Source organism: Polyodon spathula, chromosome 25 (genome assembly GCF_017654505.1).
Source record: "Polyodon spathula isolate WHYD16114869_AA chromosome 25, ASM1765450v1, whole genome shotgun sequence".
Taxonomy (NCBI): Eukaryota; Metazoa; Chordata; class Actinopteri; order Acipenseriformes; family Polyodontidae; genus Polyodon; species Polyodon spathula.
In genome coordinates, this window is record NC_054558.1 from 9,070,723 (window position 1) to 9,087,344 (window position 16,622).

At 45.8% G+C, this 16,622-nt stretch overlaps 1 protein-coding gene across 4 annotated transcripts; it reads right to left on the minus strand.

The window, feature by feature from the left end:
* Positions 1–259: 259 nt before the first annotated feature.
* On the minus strand, positions 260–16,160 carry LOC121299441 (tyrosine-protein phosphatase non-receptor type 7-like). 4 transcript variants are annotated; one of them, XM_041227132.1, is made up of 10 exons: positions 16,072–16,160; positions 11,982–12,228; positions 9,783–9,966; positions 9,374–9,458; positions 9,046–9,119; positions 8,799–8,936; positions 8,277–8,387; positions 7,897–8,054; positions 2,227–2,340; positions 260–1,950 (listed from the first exon to the last, which is right to left on the minus strand). In XM_041227132.1, the coding sequence occupies exons 2-10, from the start codon at positions 12,104–12,106 to the stop codon at positions 1,848–1,850; spliced, it is 1,092 nt and encodes a 363-aa protein (XP_041083066.1). In that variant the 5' UTR covers positions 12,107–12,228; positions 16,072–16,160; the 3' UTR covers positions 260–1,847. The 4 variants fall into 4 exon arrangements, with proteins under 4 accessions (XP_041083066.1, XP_041083065.1, XP_041083064.1 ...); XM_041227131.1 differs by having other exon boundaries at positions 11,982–12,235; XM_041227130.1 differs by lacking the exon at positions 16,072–16,160 and adding an exon at positions 12,799–13,085 and having other exon boundaries at positions 11,982–12,235.
* Positions 16,161–16,622: the final 462 nt, after the last annotated feature.

Genomic DNA, 16,622 nt, shown 5'->3' on the forward strand with positions numbered 1-16,622 from the left:
TTGCTTGGCTTTTACTATGGGGAACCTAAGGCTGGTACAGCTCAGTTTTCAAAGCGCATACATCAAGTTGCGCTCATAATCCTGGTCGTCATTTCCACCGACACAATGGCTCAGGCTTGGTTTCAAGATAGGAAGCTACAAATGACGCTGATGGGTCAAAGGCTGCTATCTCGTCAACATGCAAAGATTCAGTAACATGACATGCAGTAACATCCTTACCACACATGACCCTAAAAGAAACACCACAACACCCACTTGCTTAAATAAAAAGCTCTTTTATTAGATAACTACAAAACATCACACGCATGGTTTTATTAATCCCTCACCGGCACAGCTGCCAGGACCTCAGTGGACAAAGCAATGTGAAGCCTTTCTAAATGAAGACCGCTAGAGAAGAATGCCGCTGGCCAGGTGTGTCTCTTATGGGCTTGTGTGTGCGTGGTGAGCTGGGCGAGGCTCTCAGATGCTTATCTCTCTCCTTGAAAGCTCTATGGTTCTTTTGGGCTTCCACTCTGGACCCCATCGTGTTTTTCAGGTTTGATAAAGAACCCTGATTGGGTTCTGTATTGTCAATGGGTTTAACTTTCCTCTACCCCAGGGGTTCTAGAATAAGGATGCTGGAACATCTAATAGTTCTACATATCGCTGTGCTCCAACAGTACACAGTGGTTCTTTATTCAACCCCAGCTAGATGCAGGATATGTTCCAGGGAAAGCCTTAAGGGACCTCATGGTCAGAACATTCTTTTATTAATTAGGAGAGTCTGTGCTTCCCCAGCTTTACAAAGTCAATTTAATCTCAATGTTCTGCAATGACACTTAGAAAGCGAGAATACCTCAGAAAACATCTGCTTGAATTCTCGAAAGCATACCTAAAAGACCAAAGAGAAATCTAGCGTAGCAAAAGGCATGATTATAAAAACAACAGCTTACTCATCAGGACACACCCATGTGCGCACTGTTGACTCTGTTATCGGTTGCTGACAGCGCTGTTTCAAATTTTAGCGACTGCCTGCTTTTAACAATTCCCGTAGAAAGTGATAAAACAGGAAGAAAAATATGTAGAAAAGCTGAAGTATTAATCCGGACTGAGAGAAGAGCTCAACTCAAACCCAGATCACACTATGCTTAAGTACAGGACCTCAAGATAGCAGTGGAACAGGAGGACCAGAATTCTGTTTTCAATTTCTCAATGATGTAATACCGCTTATTGTTGAAAGGTGGCAGTGTACCACCAATCAAGCCTGTCTTAATATATTTGACATGAACAAGAGGCATAAACAATTGCACTTATATAAAATAATAATAATAAAGGACTTTTTTTCTGTTAACTTTAAAAATACAAAAATAAACGTAATACCTTCAATGACAAACATTTCGATGAAGAAACCTTTTCATTTGAAGACACTGAGAAAGACTTCTCAAAACATTGGTCATTGAGTTTAAGATGTTTCTGAATTCAGAACTATTGAGTTTTTAATAGTTGCCATAGCAATTTAACCCATTTCTTTCTGCCAATCTCTACAAAGTTTTTTCGTCACAGGTCTTTTTTGTGGCTCTCTGGCAGCATCACTGTGCTTTCCCGTCACGCTGGCTTACATAGAAGGCTGTGAATCCTTTAAGATTCCTGTAGAAAATAAACCAGGAAACATGTGCAAATCTCCTGTGGAATTTCACATTATATACACCAAACCTAATTTATAGTATCCTGAAGAACAGGTTTGTAAGGCCAGAGGCAGGCGCACGTATTTACTGTATTAAAAGAGATCAAATCTTCTTCAGTGGAAAAATAGAGATTCTATAAATTCTGTAAAACATTCATGTGCTGTTGATTGAGGGGGAGGGTCCTCACTGTTCAGGCTTTGGGAGGGCCTGTCGAAGCTGTCTGCTGTACTGGGCCAGCGCCAGGTAGAGGAACTGGTACTGCTCAGAGGTCTGGATCATACCACCCCTGTGAAGAGAGAGGGGGAGTGAGAGGGGTCAGCCTGATCAGCCATTCCATCTCAAATATACAAATACGCACCCCCTCCCCTAACACACTGTAAATAGCTTTGTAAATTGGGACCTGTTCTAGTAGTGTCCAATTACCTCCTATTCTTTTAAAAAGTAAAGTTACAAAATGTAGACATGTTGACAGTTGTGCTTGCCGATCTTGAGTGATGAGTTCAGTTGTTTTGGGTGTGGTTTTTGGAGTAAAGGCATTGAGAATGCAGCCCCTGGTTCTGACCTGTCGATGCGCAGCTGGCACACGATCCCCAGCACGTCCACCTCACCGCTGCTCTTCAGCTGCTGGCAGCCCATACTAGTGGCGATGAAGCAACCTGTCCGCCCGATCCCAGCGCTGAAACACAAGAAGGCAGTGAGTGTGAGCGCCACCCTGCCACCGTGCCACCCTGCCACCCTGCCACCCACTCGCTGCTGCTGCAGACATGCTTTTCCTCTAGCCATATCAGGTGAGATTTAAGATTATTCTTTGTTTGTGATTCACTGTATCTTGATGTAAGTTTCCTAAAACCCTTTCAGATCCCAAAAGCAGTGCCTGGTTTCCAAGTATCACTTCCAGGTGTGATCAGGGGAAACGAATTCTCTGGAATTCTGGAAGTCTTCTGGAATGCCTGGAGGCTGAAGTCTATATTAAAGTGTTGGGCTGCTGAAGATTCAAAGCAACTGTTCTTTATAAAGCAGTGGTGCACATATGGACAAGTGTGTGTCTGTGTGTGTGTGTGTGTCAGTGTGTGTTCTTCTGATGCCATTGCAGTATATTCTAAACTTTAGCTTATATCTCACGACTACTCTAGACCACTTGTGAACTTGAGTAGAAGCTCTCAGGAGTTTGGATATGTTAAGGTGCTCTATAGAAGCGTGTTGTGCAGTGTGCAGTGCAGGGGACTGGACGCTGTGTTAAGGTACTCTATAGAAGCGTGTTGTGCAGTGTGCAGTGCAGGGGACTGGACGCTGTGTTAAGTTACTCTATAGAAGCGTGTTGTGTAGTGTGCAGTGCAGGGTACTGGACGCTGTGTTAAGGTACTCTATAGAAGCGTGTTGTGCAGTGTGCAGTGCAGGGGACTGGACGCTGTGTTAAGTTACTCTATAGAAGCGTGTTGTGTAGTGTGCAGTGCAGGGTACTGGACGCTGTGTTAAGGTACTCTATAGAAGCGTGTTGTGCAGTGTGCAGTGCAGGGGACTGGACGCTGTGTTAAGGTACTCTATAGAAGCGTGTTGTGCAGTGTGCAGTGCAGGGGACTGGACGCTGTGTTAAGGTACTCTATAGAAGCGTGTTGTGCAGTGTGCAGTGCAGGGGACTGGACGCTGTGTTAAGGTACTCTATAGAAGCGTGTTGTGCAGTGTGCAGTGCAGGGGACTGGACGCTGTGTTAAGGTACTCTATAGAAGCGTGTTGTGCAGTGTGCAGTGCAGGGGACTGGACGCTGTGTTAAGGTACTCTATAGAAGCGTGTTGTGCAGTGTGCAGTGCAGGGGACTGGACGCTGTGTTAAGGTACTCTATAGAAGCGTGTTGTGCAGTGTGCAGTGCAGGGGACTGGACGCTGTGTTAAGGTACTCTATAGAAGCGTGTTGTGCAGTGTGCAGTGCAGGGGGCTGGACGCTGTGTTAAGGTACTCTATAGAAGCGTGTTGTGCAGTGTGCAGTGCAGGGGACTGGACGCTGTGTTAAGGTACTCTATAGAAGCGTGTTGTGCAGTGTGCAGTGCAGGGGACTGGACGCTGTGTTAAGGTACTCTATAGAAGCGTGTTGTGCAGTGTGCAGTGCAGGGGACTGGACGCTGTGTTAAGGTACTCTATAGAAGCGTGTTGTGCAGTGTGCAGTGCAGGGGACTGGACGCTGTGTTAAGGTACTCTATAGAAGCGTGTTGTGCAGTGTGCAGTGCAGGGGACTGGACGCTGTGTTAAGGTACTCTATAGAAGCGTGTTGTGCAGTGTGCAGTGCAGGGGACTGGACGCTGTGTTAAGGTACTCTATAGAAGCGTGTTGTGCAGTGTGCAGTGCAGGGGACTGGACGCTGTGTTAATGTACTCTATAGAAGCGTGTTGTGCAGTGTGCAGTGCAGGGGACTGGACGCTGTGTTAAGGTACTCTATAGAAGCGTGTTGTGCAGTGTGCAGTGCAGGGGGCTGGACGCTGTGTTAAGGTACTCTATAGAAGCGTGTTGTGTAGTGTGCAGTGCAGGGGACTGGACGCTGTGTTAAGGTACTCTATAGAAGCGTGTTGTGCAGTGTGCAGTGCAGGGGACTGGACGCTGTGTTAAGGTACTCTATAGAAGCGTGTTGTGCAGTGTGCAGTGCAGGGGACTGGACGCTGTGTTAAGGTACTCTATAGAAGCGTGTTGTGCAGTGTGCAGTGCAGGGGACTGGACGCTGTGTTAAGGTACTCTATAGAAGCGTGTTGTGCAGTGTGCAGTGCAGGGGACTGGACGCTGTGTTAAGGTACTCTATAGAAGCGTGTTGTGCAGTGTGCAGTGCAGGGGACTGGACGCTGTGTTAAGGTACTCTATAGAAGCGTGTTGTGCAGTGTGCAGTGCAGGGGACTGGACGCTGTGTTAAGGTACTCTATAGAAGTGTGTTGTGCAGTGTGCAGTGCAGGGGACTGGACGTTGTGTTAAGGTACTCTATAGAAGCGTGTTGTGTAGTGTGCAGTGCAGGGTACTGGACGCTGTGTTAAGGTACTCTATAGAAGCGTGTTGTGCAGTGTGCAGTGCAGGGGACTGGACGCTGTGTTAAGGTACTCTATAGAAGCGTGTTGTGCAGTGTGCAGTGCAGGGGGCTGGATGCTGTGTTAAGGTACTCTATAGAAGCGTGTTGTGCAGTGTGCAGTGCAGGGGACTGGACGCTGTGTTAAGGTACTCTATAGAAGCGTGTTGTGTAGTGTGCAGTGCAGGGGACTGGACGCTGTGTTAAGGTACTCTATAGAAGCGTGTTGTGCAGTGTGCAGTGCAGGGGGCTGGATGCTGTGTTAAGGTACTCTATAGAAGCGTGTTGTGTAGTGTGCAGTGCAGGAGACTGGACGCTGTGTTAAGGTACTCTATAGAAGCGTGTTGTGCAGTGTGCAGTGCAGGGGACTGGACGCTGTGTTAAGGTACTCTATAGAAGCGTGTTGTGCAGTGTGCAGTGCAGGGGACTGGACGCTGTGTTAAGGTACTCTATAGAAGCGTGTTGTGCAGTGTGCAGTGCAGGGGACTGGACGCTGTGTTAAGGTACTCTATAGAAGCGTGTTGTGCAGTGTGCAGTGCAGGGGGCTGGACGCTGTGTTAATGTACTCTATAGAAGCGTGTTGTGCAGTGTGCAGTGCAGGGGACTGGACGCTGTGTTAAGGTACTCTATAGAAGCGTGTTGTGCAGTGTGCAGTGTGCAGGGGGGACTGGACGCTGTGTTAAGGTACTCTATAGAAGTGTGTTGTGCAGTGTGCAGTGCAGGGGACTGGACGCTGTGTTAAGGTACTCTATAGAAGCATGTTGTGCAGTGTGCAGTGCAGGGGGCTGGACGCTGTGTTAAGGTACTCTATAGAAGCGTGTTGCGCAGTGTGCAGTGCAGTGGGCTGGACGCTGTGTTAAGGTACTCTATAGAAGTGTGCTGTGCAGTGTGCAGTGGGCTGGAGGATGTGTTAAGGTACTTGTAACAGGGAGAGATCTGTGCTGACTCTGCTGGCATGTTCACGGGCTGCAGGAAGAGGGCGGCAGTCGTCCAACAACCGCCTGTGAGTCATGGCAGTGACACGGGGAGGTGGGAAAGTGGGTGTGTGGACTTTCCCCCTCTCTGAATGGCTGAGAGGCGCGTCTTGGGAGATTGTTAGCCCTATAAATTAACGCTCCGTTGTTTCCTCAGGTCTGCCCACTTAGACGCAACGAGAGTGCGGAAGCTCTGATCCAGGACCGCGAATCAGGCGAAACAAAGAGTTTCATAGCGAGACAGAGAGAGCGGGGAACCCTTGTGCAGACCCCGGCATATTGTGAAAGAACAGGCTAGTTAGCCTACAGAGTAGGACGGTGAACAGGGTCGTGAGGGTAGCGACAACCGGGATAACACTGCCGAGTGCAGCACCTTTTATTTGTAGTTTTATTACTGTTTTATTTTCCATTGTTCTTTTCGCCTTCTGTTTTCATTATTATTTCTTTGAGCACCTGCGAGTGCACTTGCTGTTCATGTACCAGCTGTGGTATTTCCGTGGTGCTGTCTATCATCGTTGATAGGCAGCCCACGGTCAACAGTGCCCTCTGCCGGAAAAAGCAAGAACTGTTTGCAAATAAAACTGGGCACCTGTGTGGTGTTTTCAAGTACACCTGTCTGTCTCCTAGTCAGTGAATTACCCACACCCCTGCTCCAGTACCCGGGCTGGGAGCTCCTGCTGACACCCCCCGACCAAATCCTGGACTACCCCTTCCCCCCAGTCCCTTCGCCCTTTCCGGGGCCAGTTGAGGGGACGATCCAGTAGCCGCACTCCTCCCGGGCAGTTTCGCAGGCGTTGGTTCCGCTGCCTGGTACCGCTCGGCAAGTTCGACCGCCCGGTCCAGCGTGTCTGGTGCCTGCCGCTGGACCCACAACCGAGGTTCCGGGGCTATACATTCCAGGAAGCGCTCCACCACAATCATCTCCACCACCCTGGCTTTGGTGTTCAAATCCGGATTTAACCAACCCATGGCGTAATCCTTCAGATGGTGGGCGATGGCTCGTGGGTGCTCCCTTGCCGCAAACTGCTCCTCCCGAAATTTCTTCCGGTAGCCCTCCGGTGTGGCTCCCACACGATTTAGGATGGCTCCCTTCAGCCGGGGGTAATCCAGCATGTGCTCCGGGGACAGCGTCCTCGCAGCTGCTTGAGCCTCCCCGGTGAGTTGGGGCAACACATAGCTAGCCCACTGGGTTTGGGGCCACCCGGCCGAGATCACCATAGCCTCGAACACCTCCAAGTAGGCGCCCGGTCGATCCTCGGCCGTCATTTTGGTGGGTCTCTGGATGGAGTGGTCTGGAGCTACGGGTCTAGCCGCCCCCTGCACTGCTGCAGTGAGCGTCTGGCGCCGGAGGTCCATCATTGCGGCAAACTGGGTAGCATCCATGCTAGTCTGCTCCTTCTGAATATGCACTGCTTGAGGCAGTGCCAGTGAATCCCACTTCTGACACCACGTGTGGAAGGGGTGTGGGTAATTCACTGACTAGGAGACAGACAGGTGTACTTGAAAACACCACACAGGTGCCCAGTTTTATTTGCAAACAGTTCTTGCTTTTTCCAGCAGAGGGCACTGTTGACCGTGGGCTGCCTATCAACGATGATAGACAGCACCACGGAAATACCACAGCTGGTACGTGAACAGCAAGTGCACTCGCAGGTGCTCAAAGAAATAATAATGAAAACAGAAGGCCAAAAGAACAATGGAAAATAAAACAGTAATAAAACTACAAATAAAAGGTGCTGTACTCGGCAGTGTTATCCCGGTTGTCGCTACCCGCACGACCCGGATCACCGTCCTACTCTGTAGGCTAACTAGCCTGTTCTTTCACAATATGCCGGGGTCTGCACAAGGGTTCCCCGCTCTCTCTGTCTCGCTATGAAACTCTTTGTTTCGCCTGATTCGCGGTCGTGGATCAGAGCTTCCGCACTCTCGTTGCGTCTAAGTGGGCAGACCTGAGGAAACAACGGAGCGTTAATTTATAGGGCTAACAATCTCCCAAGATGCGCCTCTCAGCCATTCAGAGAGGGGGAAAGTCCACACACCCACTTTCCCACCTCCCCGTGTCACTGCCATGACTCACAGGCGGTTGTTGGACGACTGCCGCCCTCTTCCTGCAGCCCGTGAACATGCCAGCAGAGTCAGCACAGATCTCTCCCTGTTACAGTACTCTATAGAAGCGTGTCGTGCAGTGTGCAGTGGGCTGGAGGCTGTGTGGACAGTACCTGCAGTGCACGATGACCGGTCCTTGACTCTGCATCCCCTTCCGGCTCTCCTCCACCTCCTGGACCAGCTGCAGCAGGGGTGTGGCGCAGGCGGGGGTCTGGTGGTCCGGCCAGGATGAGTACCAGTAATGTTTCACATGGCGGATTTCCTCTTCAAGCTGGGGGGTGGTGACACATGAATCGTTGAGTAAGAATTTATGAACCACCATGAACCATCACTAATGAGGAACTGATAGAATTTCCCGAGAATTTTTCTTGTTTCATTTAAAAATGAAGATAACGGGACACCAATTTTTTTCACCAGAGTTTGTTAGCTTTTTTTTTCCTATAGGAAATTGTCGCCTCCCCCCCAGACCCCTCACTCACTCCGCGGTGCGTACCTTAACAGTGAGCTCTCGGATAGTATACCCATCACAGTCATTGACTCTGTCCACAGAAACTCTGAACCTGCCATACTGCCCTTCCTCTTCTGGCCAGTAGAGGACACACTTCTAAAGAAGACAGAGAATGAATCAGAGATGGAACTGGATATGTTCCCATTGTATCTACTGCACTTAGTGATATTAAAACCCTGTGCAGCAGAAAAAAATCAACATGCTGTCTCTCATAACGTTGACTCAGTCCTCAATGTAGTCTTGTAAACTACTTAACGTACTGGTTCTGTTTTTTTTCTACCCAACTGGACTGTGAAAACCCACCCACCTGTGCAATCTGACACCACTGACTGTAAAGACTGGAAATGGAATGGAGTTGTTCTTAACCCAACACAAGCAGCTCTTCATTATGAATGTCTTCCCAATCGAAACAGTACATCCAGCTCTGTTCACAGTGCTTCTTAAGGGAGAATTTGCTTGGCTGTTGCTCCACAATGATGCACCCCTCTTTGACACACAGTACTGTACCTCTTTCTTCTCCTGCAGTTTGGTTATCATGATGATAATCGGGGAATCCTCCTGCCACACCATCTCCCAGAAATCAGAGACTGTGTTGACCATGGGTCCCTGGGTGGCAATGAACCTCTTCTCAGTACCTTTGTACTCCTATAGGGGGAGACAGAGGCAAGAGGAAAAGGAGTTGAGAAGGCAGTTCAGTACAGAAGCTCTGTACTGTGCATTAAGAGTGCTTTCTCTGCACTGGGGAGATGCTTACCTGGATATAGTTAGCGTTGATGTAGGAATCACCATCATGCCCCTTCTTCCGGAGACACACTCGGGTCTGGGGGTCTGAAAAAAATGAGGAATTTCTTACAGTGAACCGCACTAAAGGTGGTCCGCTACAGTACTTATTTATGCATTATCCTACATACATAAAATTTCACAAATTACAAAACTATCGAGATCCACCTTAAACAGAAATATATTCAACCAAAATATGGAAAATGCAGCTTTTATTGTTTAAAATCCTCCACTGCAAATATTTACAGATTGGTTGATTTAAGTTCTTTATACTGTGCTCACCTCACTGGTTTTGTACTTACTGGGTAAGATGGTTTTGTATCGGTCCTTTAAGGCGTGGCCAGGGATATCCAGTTCAGCCTGGTCCACAAAATTGGATGGGATTTTCTACAAAGGACAACACAGATTTCCATTAAAATCTCCAATATCGTTATAAGAGATCAGAATTAAGTAACAGTTGTTATATATATATATATATATATATATATATATATATATATATATATATATATATATATATATACACACACACACATACACAAAAAACTGTCAAACAATGAAGCAGATTAAGAGCAAAGTTTGTACCTATTAATATTTATATGTGTATCCTTCAAACAACATCAGTCTGCATACCTAAGCTGAATTACACTTGCGCTACTTGAAGAAAAATTGTAACTTTGAGTCTAGTTTTTAACACAGTGTCCCCCGTACCGAGAACTCTGCAGCCAGCTCCTGCGGGTCCCGGGCAGCATCCTGCAGCTCCTCCCCTGACAGCAGGTGGCTTCTGTTGCGCAGGACGTGCAGGGTGATCTCACGCGGCGTGGAGATGGAGCAGATGGGCTCCACGTTTCCCAGGGAGCTCACATCCAGCATCAGGGACACATTGGAGCCCCTCCTGAAACCAGAGGGGGAGGCACAGGGATCAGGCACCAGGGCCAGCAGGCTGAGACAGGGTCAAAGCATGGTATACACTCACTGGCAAAACTAGAAGAAACCCAGTCTAGCAGACAAACATCAAAATGCAAGCAGGGGATCTCTTTAAGGCAGCAGCATGATGTGTAACAACAATCCAAAAGCAATCAGCTGAACGGGCAACCAATCAACAGGCAAAGGAACCGCCCCACCTCCGTTTCAAACCAATCAACAGGCAAAGGAACCGCCCCACCTCCATTTCAAATCAATCAACAGGCAAAGGAGCCCCCCCCCCCAATTTCCATTGGATTATTTCAACTAGAACTGGGTGCTTTATTCCTCTGGAAGGCTGATTAACACCCCACAAAGCTGACTGTCGATTACGACGATAATAACGCAATCACCCGCTGTGCAATTACTTTGCAGATTTATCATGGTCAATTCCAATAAGGGTACCAATTGCCTCTGTAAAACCATCTCATGTTACTAAGCCACGAGCAGCTGTGAGAAAACTAGTCAGAGAGCCAGCTAGCCACAGAGGGGGGCTATCTCCATGAGAATAGAGCCATGCATCTATATTTATATATAGAAATACACTGTCTATTAGTCTAGTGACCCACAGAGCATCTCTCCCCATGCTACCCAGCTGACTGAGATCAGAGTGATTTCTGTTTTGTGCTAATGGAATGGCTGGCTGCTCTTTATGTCTGCCCACACTGCTTGTCCAGGTGCATTCATCCCACCTTCTGAGGAGTTCACCTTTAATAGCACTGTGGCACAAACAGACAGTCAGACACAGACACAGGCTCGTTCGCTGGCCTCTCCTGCCTCTCCCCTATGGGGAGTCTGGGGTCTGGCTCATGTCACCTTTGCAATGAGATCGGTTCACTAAGCATTAGTCCAGGGAAGCACCATGCCTGACTTCAGCCCATCACCCTTCGTGAGCACTGAAGCACCCACTGAAACAAAGAAAAAAAGGAAGCCGACTGGCGAAACAACTCCCACGTGAAGGTAAAGAACAAGCACGGTATATATTTAACTGAGTTTGACAACCAAACTGCAATCGTGGATTGAGAAAGGTAATTTCACATCCATTTAGCACCAGGAGAGCTGTGTTGATAGTGTTTTACTCCAAAGGGCAGTAGGTGTTTTGTTTTTCCCTTTCTTCTTCTTCAACATCAACAGGTGTTTTATTTTATATCGGTATGCAAAATAAAAATAAAAATAAGCATATTAATGCAATAAAGCAAATTCATGAACCACAAGCCAACAGTATGTAATGCGCCTGGAGAGGTGGAAGGAGGGAGGGATGGAGGGAGGGACAGAGGGAGGGACGGAAGGAGGGAGGTACAGAGGGATGGAGGGAAAGCCTCACCTACACACTGGAAGGAATACCTGCACAGGCAAGTTGAGTCTTTGACAGCCGGAGACGGAACAGTAGCTGGTTAACTGGGGAATGAGACGCAGGAATCCATAACGCAACCCTTACCTGTGGTTTTAGCATTGTCATGTTAGCCATGACTAGTCAACACTCAACAGTACTGAGTTTAGAAATACCAAAGAAATATGTTTGTGCACTAAGTACATGGACCTTAATCTGAAAAGCTGACAGGTACCAAATATGAAGGTCAGACTAATCTGAGAATAATTTTATTATCTTTATCACCCTCAACCTGATGTGCTGTAGGCACGACGGCAGTGTAATTCAAATGTAATCCTCATGAGATTTCTGCTGGGATGATTGGGTAAACTGAGATGAGAGAACAGCATGGTGTAGTAAAGCATATGGTGAAATCATGCAAGATAAACCGCAGATATGCATGATGAAACACTGTTAACAGCTGTGGTTATCATGCTACAAGCATGGCTAACTACAACATGATTCTGAAAATTTGACATAACATGGCATGCTTTTCTAAACATGGCAGTCGTGGCTTCAGCTGTGCGTCAGCCCCTTTGAATCTGGCTGTGTTGTGAGAGCAGCTGGCCTGGTCTTACCGTTCCTGCAGGCGGCCCTGTTTCCTGGTGGCTGGTGGCTGTGGAGTCGTGTGCGCCATGGCGACAGAGCTGAGCGGAGAGTCGGTGGGGCGGAGCAGGAGGCAGGCAGGGCAGTGCTGGACCATACTGTGCTTGTGTCCACACCCACAGAGGCCACCTCAGGGACAGCCAACCTCACCAGACACCTCCACCGTCAAGCCTACTGCAGCACGACAACTCGGCACAGCTCCGTCTGGACGAGAGAGGACTGGAAACTAAACAGAAACGTTTTCATAGTTTTTTTTTTTTCTAATTTAAGAAATATACAAAAGTTGAATTGGCATTTTATTTATGTATGTATGTGTGTATGTATGTATGTATTTATTGTTGGCTTTCTCGACAGTATCCAAAGAGGGACCGGAGGGGTGTAGGACCCTGATTGTGAGCACACCCACTTCTCATTTGACTGATTCACTTTCGGTCGGCCAATTCCAAGAAACTGAAGTTGTGTAAAACAAACAAAAAAAAAAAATTAACTTCCAATAACAAACCCACTTTCCGTTATAGCCAAGCCTGTTTCTGAATCTCAAAATGACACACACCTACAAGAGCTTGCAGAAATCTTCACACCAACCACACTACACGAAACTCCTCTCACTTAATAAACAGCAGCAACTAAGGAAGTTCAGCATAGCGGCTTCTGGATGCAGTCTAGCAACCTTTAAAGCATGAGGCAGCCAGCTGTGAGCAGCAGGGCTAGCTTAGCGTGTACAGTAGAGAGTACGCATCACTATCTCAAGCATTTAATACAGACAGCAAGCCAGGCAATGACACTCACCTGTGAAAGGGCACCAAGAGGCGATGGTGTACCAGCACACTGTGTGCATTATTCCAGCTGCGCTGTCCCGGCTGTGCTAATAGGTGTGGGTTCAGGTATGGGTAGCGAGTTGTGGTTGGAATGCAATCACACCAGGTTGACAGAATAACAGGAATATACATGCACAGAATACCTCCACAGCTCTGACATAGAATTGCACAGACACGCACAGAATACCTCCGCAGCTCTCTGACACAGAATTGCACAGACACGCACAGAATACCTCCACAGCTCTGACACAGAATTGGCCAATAGTAAAATAGCAATAACCAAAGCCTGCTGCGTGTTTCAACCTGACTTCATCAGTTCCAATGCAATGGACTCGGGCAGGTTCCTTTGGTTGGACACTATCTGGTTTTGACCACTGCTGTAGAATACAAGAGGATGTTCTTATTAAACATTCAGGCATGTTTCAAACCTTGCTTCCTAAGGGCTCCTGTGTGCTAGTGAATCGGTAAAGGTGCATATATATATATATATATATATATATATATATATATATAGTGTGGTGCTGCATTTACTGACACCCCAATGCTTTCTGTCGATCAAGCCTCCTCGCAGTAACTGCGTATCAGAGCGCAGGAAGCTGAGTGGCTGCTGAATCACAAATAAAGTAAAAACAATCAAGTAAATGAATAAATCCAGGAAACAAAATCGCACTTGCAGGGTACACAATATTATTTATATTGTCCTGTTAGGGGACTGGAGATAATGCAAAGATGAAAGCTCTGTATGATGTAAACCTGAAGACTGTTTGCGCCAGCATACTACCTCTAGTCTGATAGCAGTAGCAATTCAGGGCAGTCTGATCCTCTTCTCATATATATATATATATGTCAACCTGACACACACATATATATAGTATATATACTGTGTATATATATATATTAATATATATATTTATATTATATATAATATATTTATATATATCTATATATATCATATATATGAGTGGATACATTTTTGGGATGTAAAACACAGCTTAAAAAAGAGATTGAAAAATCCCTGTTCTAAAGCCTGTTCTAAAGTGATTTGGTACCTTGAATATCCTTTACTCAGTGATACACCTGCATCACTGTTACACCTTTCCTAATATTTTCCCCAAAAGTGACAGTGATATTGTAGAAACACCTTGGTGGTATCTACAGCTTTAAGGTTGTATTTTTTATTCTTCAGAAACAAAAGGTCAGTAAACTATGTTGGCATATTTAAAACAAACAGAAATAAGAAATGGTGGTTGGTTCTGAATCAAACATATTGATCCCCTCACTGAAGGAAATGCCCCCCTAAAATTTTGAGAAGTGGCCACATTGACCCTCAGTCTGTAAGTCCTGAAGCAAATACTACATATATATATGTAATCTTAGGAAGGTTAATCAGAAATGAAACTCAACTAATTCTCTTACTATTTAACTTAGAAAATCACTGTAGAAGATGTTTTTGCAATAGAATGTTATTGTTGGATAGATACAAATATGCTCTTCAAACTAAACATCTTCCAGAATTAATGTGTTTGATAAAAGTCCCCCTAATACCAAGACCTGACAACGACCCTTTGGGTTTGAAACAGTACAGGCCTATTTCATTTTGCAACGTGACTTTCAAATAGGATCACATATCTTAACAATTCAGCTTTAAACTGTAACTGGTAAAATAATTCACCCGAAAAGCATTTGACAGAATAGAATCCTCTAGCTAAAATTGCTACAGATGAAAACACATCTGATCCATTTAAGCTGAAATGAGGTATTCACCTTTATCAGCACTGCTTTTTGTAATTGTTTGGCACCTCGAGCAGCTAGCATTAGACTAGGGCTTCTCAAACTCGATGTGGCTGCTGGTTTTCAATCCAACTGAGCTCTCAATTACTTAACTAGACCCTTAATTGAACTAGTAATTTACTTAATTAGACTTTTTTACTTGTTTTTAGCTCATAAACTGTTGCAGTTACTTATCAAATGTTATAACTACCTTGAAATATGCAACTGTTCTATAGCGGAAAAGAAGTAAAAATATCTAATTAAGCAAATTACCAGTTCAGTTAAGGGTCTAGTTAAGTAACTGAGAGCTGGGTTGGAATGAAAACCAGCAGCCACAGGGGGTCCCCAGGATCGAGTTTGAGAAGCTCTGGATTAGACAGAATAAAGTGATTCAGGGAACTGAACATCCAGAGTCACCTCAAAATATTATGCTTTACACAGACCATAATTTGTTTACAGTTACAAAGTTCAATTTAACATCACTCCAGTAATAAAATAAACTATATATATATATATATATATATATATATATATATATATATATATATATATAAACGTGCTATTTGCAACTCCCCTTATTTGAGGGGAACAGGTAAGACCTCTCTGTAATATTATTACATGACAATATTAGGGTTATTGTTATATATTATATATAGTGGTGTTTTTTTAATACATGTAAGATACAACTGTTTTTAACTGGTAAATTTGGATGTATTAATCTAATCAACTTCATTAACTTTGATATTGTATTTTTTTGATGCGTGGCATTTGTATCCTGCAGCCTCACAAATCTTTTCCTTCTATTTTCTCATATTTGAGATCAAACGACCCTTCACACCCTGCACTGTCGGTTCTGTTCCTGTCTGGAACTAATGCAGAGAACCACGGCTACCTCATCCTGATACACGGGCAGCGAGATTCTCAAACCTGGACCCGAGCAGAGACCACTTCAACTCTCAGAACAAGGAGAAAAATGCAGGCTTACAGCACCATCCATTCTCAGGACATTGTGCTCATCTTTCAGATAAAACTCTGCTTTTAATTTATACACACACACACACTCTGACACACACACACACACACACACACACACACACACACACACTGACACACACACACACACACACACACACACACACACACACACACACACACACACACACACACACACACACACAACCACACACACACACTGACACACACACACACACTGACACACACACACACACGTACTTCACATAGTTTACAAAAAGCAAAAGAATTGCACTCAACAGTCAGATATAAAAGTTACAACAATCTGTATAGCAATTTTTTTGAATACCAAAATGCAAGAACAATAATGTATGATCGCTTTACCTGTTTTCTCAACAAAGAGTTGGTTGAGCTGACAAAGCTAAGGCTAGCAGGCTAAGCACCAAGACTCCCCCTGTGCAGCATGGAGCCCAACTGACTGCGCTCAGAGCTCCAGACTCACCTAAGGGTTGGTGTGAAGGGGGCTCCTGTCCATGCTTGCTTTGTGCTCCTCGAGTGTGGGGTCTTTCCAGCCTGCCTTGGAAACCAGTGATGCGTTTTGTAGCTAAATATGTTTGTAATAAATAATAAAAAAAAGAGCAGTATACTGTTAATATTCAGGAAGCTGCAGATCTGATGAGAGGCTCTTCTGGTTTGCCTCTCAGCTGCTTCCTCCCCTTTCCACCCACACACGCACCGGCCCACGTACACCACAGTATCGCCAGCCAGCTCTGCACTGCTGCTGCCTGAGCAATCCCACTGAAACAAGGGGATCAGCTCAGCAGCTACCCAGAGACCAGCACCTTCACCAGGGAGGTGGCACCCAGGGAAGGGTCCTGAGTTAGTGCAGCAAGCCTGTTACAGTGCCACGGTGCACTAGATTAAAACTTTATACCATACAACTACTTTGTTTTTACTTTCATTTTGGGTTGTGGAATAAAACAATATAAAAAAAAATCACACTGAACATACACAGGAGAGGGGTCACTTTAAATGTTGTAAAACTAAGATAAC